We start from the raw sequence: 7,993 nt of genomic DNA on the forward strand, positions 1-7,993 counted from the left end.
CCAGGTGCCGCGGGAACTGCCATGCAACCACACTCTCAACAACCTTCGCCGTAAAGCGAAGGTTGGAGACCGGGCGATAATTGGCCAACTCGTCTGGATCCAGGGAAGGCTTCTTGAGGAGGGGCCTCACCACGGCTTCCTTTAGGGTTGCCGGGAAGACACCCTCCTGCAAAGAGGCGTTAACGATTCCCTGGAACCATGTTCGTGTCCCCTCCCTGGCTGCCAGTACCAGCCAGGAGGGGCACGGATCTAATAAACATGTGGTTGCATTCAGCCTCCCCAGGACCCTGTCCACATCTTCAGGAGCAACAGAGTCAAACTCCTCCCATACAACCGTCTCAAGACCTGCTCCCGTCTCCTCCCCCTGGGCCAACCAGTCGGAGTCCAAGCCTTCCCGAATCCGCGCGACTTTGTCATACAGATACTGCACAAAGTCCTCTGCCCTCCCCTCCAGGGGGTTCCCCCCCCTCTCCGATTGAAGGAGAGAGCGGGTCACCCTGAAGAGGGCGGCAGGGCGGTTATCTGATGACGCGATGAGTGAGGCATAGTAGTTAGTCCTAGCCTCCCTCAGCGCCACTAGGTAAGATCTAAGATGTATCTTTACCTGTGTTCGAGTGGATTCGGTTCGGCTGGCCCTCCAACTGCTCTCCAACTGCTCTAATTTAAGTCTTTGGGGTCCATGGCCATGGTCTGTGGCCACAAAAGATATTTAAAGGGGTTCCATGGAGAAGAAAAGGTTGAGAACCACTGCTATATGGCCCTGTTTCTCCACCTCAGCAACTTTAAGATATGTGGACTTCAACTCCCAGAGTTCCTCCGCCAGTATTGTGTGTGTGCTGAAATTCATTTTTGAATGCATGTACAACTAGTCCTTGACTTACAACAGTTCGTTTAGTGGCCCTTCAAAGTTACAAGGGCACTGAAAAAGTGACATGACCGTTTTTCACACTTAACGACCGCTGCAGAATCCCCATGGTCATGTGATCAAAATTCAGATGCTTGGCAACTGGCTTGTGACGGTTGCAGTATCCCAGGGTCACGTGATCACCTTCTGCAACCTTCTGACAGGCAAAGTCAACGAGGAAGCCAATTGTTAGTAACACTGTTGTTACTCACTTAAACAAATGCAGTGGTTCCCTTAACAACTGTGGCGAGAAAGGTCGTAAAATGGGATAAAACTCATTTAACGCCGTCTCGCTTAGCAACAGAAATTTTGGGTTCAATTGTAGTCATAAGTCAAGGACTACCTGTACAGTATAGTGCTATGTTTTCTGGAATGTAATATCAAGAGTCATTCCATTTTCTGCGAAATTAGCCACAGGCTTACACAAATCGTAATTAATAGTGAATCTGCTTCACCTTCCGACTAAGTGTTGTGGTCTCCAAACCATGGATTTTTAAACAACTCTTGGAACAAAACACTAGGTACACATTGCCACTTTCATGCTTGCAATCAGAAGTTGCGTTGAACTATCTTGGACAGTAGCAACCGAAAGATAATTTTTCCACGAATCTTAACAGATCTCAGATCTCTATCCATGAAAACCTCCTAATGGTAAAAGCAGTTCAATGACAGACCTAATTTCTGAGAAGGGGAATGAACTTTCTCCTCGATATGGCCATGCAGAAGCTGGATGGCCGCTTAGTGGGGGGCGTTCTACATTGGGCAAAGAATTGGTCTCAATGTCCTAAGATTCATCCTCTGTTATACATGGGGGAGATGTGGAACCTTCCTCTCTGGCTCTGCCTTCTGGGTCCTTCTCCTGTTACTACAAAATGATCAGAGAAGCCCTGGAAGATTTAGGTTCTTCAGAAGATTTATACCTTGCAGGTTCAACCATACAAGAGGCGCTAAATGAATTTCTTGCATCAGAACTTTTCTTCCACCCTTGACCGAGAGAACTTAGGCTGGCAGGAGTTAAGGCCATTAAGCCTGTTCCTTCTCTTTCTCCTCACATGATAAGCACACTTGAGAAAGAAAGCATCAACAAAGCTTTATTGTAGATACTATTTATTTCCTAACACTGCTTAGTATGGGCTGTTGGTTTGAACTCTTGAGCTTGGCAATTTTACAGCCAAAAAGCCAAGTTCGGAGATCAAACCAAGAGCCCAACTACCAGCCCGAGCTACTAATATTCAAACACATCTCAACTGCTTAGTATATTCAATTCTCAAGATTATAAAAAAAAATATGTCAACGCTGCAAACGAATTTGGCTAAAGCCAATTCCACTTCATTTTCAGTTGCCGCAGAGTTAGGAGGGGAGATGAGTATTTTTTAGTTTAGTCAAAACAATAAGTTGTTCTGTGGGAACCAAGGTCATTGTTGTCTGAGTTTTGGCGGGCTGAGGTTTTAGTTAGGAAGCCCACCAAAGTAGTTTATTGGGGAATGTGATTTATGACATATTACCGGGGTGGGGAAATCAACTTTGTAACATTGTAACCTTGGAGGGGGACTTCAGTCTTGATTTCACTTTTGAAAGTGCTGATATTTTGTAGCCAATAAATATATTCTTTAAGGAACATGTTCTTGCCTTGGCGTTCTCTTTTTACTGGTCTCATCTATCGGAATCACAACAAAATAATAATCTATAATCTTTTGTACCTTATCTATAACACGGGAAGAGTGACCAACCGCCCAGAGAAGAAAGATTTACATATAAATGGTACATTAGTGCTGTTATTATATGCACACTCACAACTGTGCGATGTTTACACACATGCAAGGTTCTCAAACAACAGTCTGTAAAAGCCTCATGCAAACCAATAATAATAATTGATGGTGTGGTTTGTTTGTTTTTTAATTTCACATATGAAAAAACAATATGAAGGCACTCATGGGTCAATATTAGAATATTTAACACATCTTTTGTTAGGCCTAGTTCCTGCTGAGGTAGTAAGCTTTAGGTCTGATGGGGCTCCCCCCAAAAAGTATCAATTGGTAGCTTCTTCTCAACGTTATTGCCCACCAACAAGCTGTCACTAATGACAGAAAGCAGCGTTTTCATCTTCTACTTTAATTACCCATAATGCTTGGATATGATGTGATTCCAGAGCTTTGTGGAACATTTTAAATGGCAGCCAGCTCACAACAATCTGCAGAGAGAGATTTAAAAATTGACCATCTTGTACATTAGGACAGGCCCAATTTGAAGAAAAGTACCTAGTTTTTGAGTTTAAAGATTCCAGATATTTTTGCCCTACTTGGAATCTCTGTCTATCCTATATAAGAGTATACAAATAGAAACTGAATATAGTGTCCATTGTTGTTATTGACTAAAACCACGCTAAAGTGTTAAAGTGTCAGGGAAAATGATACAGCCTAGTTCAGTGATGGCGAACCTTTTAGAGATCTCCAGTTGTCATGGCAGACTGTGTGGGCATGGCTGGGGTGGGCATGGCCACCTCGATGTTGCTCATGGGGGGGATGCCTGTGGGGGCCGGGCAGAGTTCGGGGAGGTCCAGGGGGTCTCTGGCAGGTGGGCAGGGGGTCTCTGGCAGGTGGGCAGTGGGCAGGAGGCTCGTCCTGTGGGGTGAGGTGAGGCAAGGCGAGGCAGGGCTGGGGTGCCATTGTTGCAGGGCAAGGCGAGGCAGGGGCTGTGGTGGCTGCTGCCTGACACCATCGGCCCCCGCACACAGAGGCCAGCGAGCGCGTGGGGGCCAACAGTGTCCGTCAGCAGCCACAGCCTGCCGGCCCCTTGACTGGCGCACTCTGGGGCTCCGCAGCCCGCCACCAGAAGTTCAGAGAAGCCGCCTCTGAGCTGGACAGATGGCCGACAGCTGAGGAGGCAATGCAGTGGGTCGTGCCCGGGAAAAGGAGAGCATGCGAGGCCAGGAGAGATGGGACAGGGGGGAGGGAAACCAGGCGTGCTGGGATGCATCCGGCCACATGGGATCTCGGCGAGTTAGCGGGCAGCTGGTTGAAGAGGGATGGTTGCCATCTCTGGGGCATGGCACGCGTGCCCACAGAGAGGGCTCCGAGTGCCGCCTCTGGCACGCATGCCATAGGTTCGCCACCACTGGCCTAGCTTTTTCCTAGACATGCTAACTTTCTTTTTACTATAATAATTGGAGGATGTGAAGTTGTTTCTAGCCCAGACCCAACTTTACCACCTCAGAGAGAATTTAGCCCTTGTAGCTTGCTGCTCACTAGGTCTCAATGACACGGATTTGGCTGAAACAGGAGATTCTCTACAGTGAATCAGAAGAGATAAAAAAAAGAAGTCACACATTCTTCATGCAACGCCTACCTAGGAATGCTGCCATGTTCATGACTTGGCTAAATACACAGCTAGCAGGAGGGACATCACCTGCAATACTTCAAAAATATAATGTGTTTCATTGTAAATCTACTAAGCCTGCAACAAAGGTAAATAAATCAATTAAAAATGCACAGGGTAGAACAGATCTTGTTGGGGAAAAGGAGGGAAAAAAGAGAAGGGACAAGAGAAGAGAACAGACATGATTACCTTATATATGGCGGCTTTAAAGAAGTTGGTTTGCTGCGGGACACAAAAGGAAACTAATCACACCTAAGTCAGAATGACAGCATTAATCATTTGGTGCTATTGAACTTGTTTTGCATAGAAATGTCTAGTTTTAAACAAATGATCTACTTTCAAACAAGATGAAACAGAGCTCTGATTGCAATTTACCAAAAACATCTACAGCAATCTTCTTCAATCTGGACACCTGGACATGTGGACTTCTACTCCAAAATTGTCAGCAATATTGAGGGTGGGGGAACCCTAGAGTTCAGGATCCACATATTTGGACATGCAAGATTGGGGAAGGCTTTTCACCGTAAATAACAATTTCTAGAAGTCATGGCTGTGAACCCTGAGGAAATTCTTTCTGTGAGGTCCTCCCCAACTTTAAGATATCCCAAGTCTCCTTCTGCATTCTGTTCTCCCAACTGTTCCTGCCTTCTTGAGAACTGGTCTCCATTTCTGAATGAAGGTGTGTGCCCATCACAGAGAGCCATGATGGTGGGAAAGTGCATACATCAAGTAGTTCTTCTCATAATCTTTCCTTCACCTCAGCACTCAGAATGGGGCATGTAATTCGATTCCTCTTCTTGAGTTGTGGACTCCTTGGGGCACTCTCTCCTTGCTCTCTTGCAAGAAAAGTACCAAACTCAGAGAGCACCAAGGACCCCACAATTCAACCCCGAGCTACAAATATTCTATCTGTCCTTGAGCTGTACAGAAAGGATAGGTGCATTCCAACTCCTCCCAAGCATTGGGCAATGATGATTGTGCTTCTTCTTACTCTTCCTGGTATATATGTGTGTGTTTGTTTGAATTAGATCAGAAGGTCTTTGCTTCTGAATCAAAAGGAAAAGAAGGAAACTCAGCAGGTGTCTATGATCTAAACAAGGGGTGTCAAACTCAATTTCATTGAGGGCCGCATCAGCATTGTGGTTGCCCTTGGGGGGCTGGGTGGGTGTGGCCAGGGTGGGTGCGGCCTACTGGGTGGGTGTGGATGGAGTGGGTGTGGCTACTGGGTGGGCATGGCCAGCTCTACATTGTTTGCGTCAAGGGTGCCTGTGGGGGCCTGGGCAGGAATGGGACAGATCTGAGGGTCTCTGGCAGAAGGGGGTGGGACCAGGGCAAGTGCCAAGGCATGGTCCATTTCTTCATTCCTCACAAAGGGTGATACCTCCCCAGCATGAACCCAGGGGGCGGGGGCGACACGGCAGGGGCTGGTTCCTTGCTGTTTCTAGACGGCCTTGTGGAGCTAAGACTGAATGTGTTTCAGCATAGATGGCCACCACAAAATTGTACATTGGCTCCTGGCCGGCCAGGGCCAGGGCCAAGGCAGTGGGGGCCGTTCCCTCACTATTTCTAGGATGGCTTTGCGGGCCACATGAAACCACTTCGCGGGCCGCATCCAGCCCCCGGTCCTTTTGTTTGACATGTCTGATCTAAACTGTTTGCCATGGCTTTATAGATTGCCCCTTAAAACTCATCTTGAGAGTCTCTTCCTCTATCAGTTCCTCTATCCTAATTCTTATTATCAATTGTGCAAATGGTATTTGCTTTTTTCAAGCTATACTGCATGTACACCAATTCTTCTGGTGGCACAATTTTGTTAGTAATTCTCTTTGCTGGCTCAATATAATTATAGCACCCTTCGATATACAGTGGTACCTGTACAGTGGTACAGTGTGCTTCAAAACTCATTGAATTTGGTACTCGACGCATTTTGATGCGAAAATATTGTCCCAGTACTTGTTTGTTTGGAACTCGACGCACTGCAATAGGAAAAGGGGGACAGCTGCAGAGAACAGATAGGAAGTTGGCTATGTGAGGAAGGTTGATGCAAAAAGAAAAGGGGGACGGCCGCCAGAGGGTGGGCAGGAAGTCAGCCAAACTGGGAATAACTGGCATAGGAAAAGGGACAGACAGGAAGTCCTTCCTGTCCAAAACAAAGGGTCACATGGTAAGTCACGTGGTTAGTTTGGCACTCATCATTTAGTACTTGTCGCACCTCCTGGAACCAATTAATAACGAGTATCAAGGTATCATTGTATCAGAAATGGCCAACTTGCTCCCTCTACTGTGGTTTCATCTCTCCTTGTCCTCATTCTTCTTTTTTAATTTCTATATTAATATAGCGCTTATATGCTGGAGAGTATAAGGTTTACAAGGCATGGTGATAATCAAGACCAGCTCTGTTCTTTGGGCTACCACTTGGTAACTGGATTCAACTGGCAAATCTCAGAATGTTGCTCAAACACAAAGCGAAGAAGAAAAAAGTAGACTCTTGTGCTATATGGCTCAACACTATGAGATACTAATGATCAACTGCACAATTAAACAGGCTGGACATCTTGTCTTTGTTTTTAATCTACTTTCACTGATCCACATTTGGGTTATTTACACCATATTGAGTTATTAGTAGAGAATGGGCTAATGACATATGAATACTCTCTATGGCTATGGCTGGGCAGTGCCTCAGAGTCAGTGACTCGAAGGTTCTTTAAAATGGATGGGAGCAAAATTATAGCATTCATCTGCAACTTTTTAAAGCAGTCGTGTCTTTTTCTGAGATCATGCAACTGCCATCCCCAGAAAAGACATGGCTACTTTAAAGAGTTACAGATAGTGGTGACCTTCACAGATTTGAAGTTTCAAATACCTCTTGGGAATTAAATCCCGAGCACTGCATAGCCTTATTAAAAAAGCATTAACATGTATGTTGGAACTCGAGTTAATAAAAAAGGCTTATAAAAAGGCACTTCACGCTTAAGGGAAGCTAATTCTATTTTATTATAGATGGCCAGAGAGTTCAGCTCCTAACATTGTTTTGGAAACGAGCCTAGCGAAGCCTTTAAATGCCAGATAAGAAGAAAGGAAATGAATATTTTCAAAAATTAGTGTTTTACCTGTATGGCACATTTAGTGGAAGAATTTTCTCGTCCTCTACTGCTATAAAATATCTGTCGAACATAGGAAAGGAGAAGAATAAAAAATGTTAATACAATTATCTCTCACAACAAAAAAGGAAAGTTATGTAGGGTTATTGGAACTAGGAGCTGGCAAGAAATTAGTTAGGAGAGTCAAGAAGAAGCATATGTGAGGGAAGAGTGATTGGATTGAGAGGAAGGAAAAGACCAAGAAAGTTATGTTTGGACGGCATTGATAAATTCCTCTAAAAAGAGACAGATGAGAAGTTTAAAGAACTAAGGACAATTAATGAAGTGGCATATGGGTACCATGAAAACTAGAATAACTGAAAGAAACAGAAAGGTATGGAGAGATATAGGGAATGCTGTTGCTGTACAGTAATAATAATAATAATAATAATAATAATAATAATAATAATAATAATAATAATAATAATAATAATAATAATAATAATAATAATAATAATAATAATAATAAAGTTGGAAGGGACCTTGGAGGTCATCTAGTCCAACCCCCTGCTCAGGCAGGAAGCCCTATACCATTTCAGACAAATGGCTGTCCAGTCTCTTCTTAAAAACTTCC

The 7,993-nt window shown here is 44.6% G+C and overlaps 1 protein-coding gene across 1 annotated transcript in view; it reads right to left on the minus strand.

The window, feature by feature from the left end:
• Positions 1-7,993, minus strand: part of TMEM150C (transmembrane protein 150C) — a 43,225-nt gene that overhangs the window by 10,942 nt on the left and 24,290 nt on the right. Inside the window, exons 5-7 of the mRNA XM_015832370.1 lie at positions 7,390-7,443; positions 4,469-4,501; positions 4,250-4,317 (exon numbers count right to left, since the gene is read on the minus strand). Coding sequence (XP_015687856.1) covers positions 4,250-4,317; positions 4,469-4,501; positions 7,390-7,443 — 155 coding nt within the window. The remainder of the gene's footprint in view (positions 1-4,249; positions 4,318-4,468; positions 4,502-7,389; positions 7,444-7,993) is intronic.

This window comes from Protobothrops mucrosquamatus, unplaced genomic scaffold (assembly GCF_001527695.2).
Source record: "Protobothrops mucrosquamatus isolate PMUCROS unplaced genomic scaffold, P.Mucros_1.0 scaffold3, whole genome shotgun sequence".
Classification (NCBI taxonomy): domain Eukaryota; kingdom Metazoa; phylum Chordata; class Lepidosauria; order Squamata; family Viperidae; genus Protobothrops; species Protobothrops mucrosquamatus.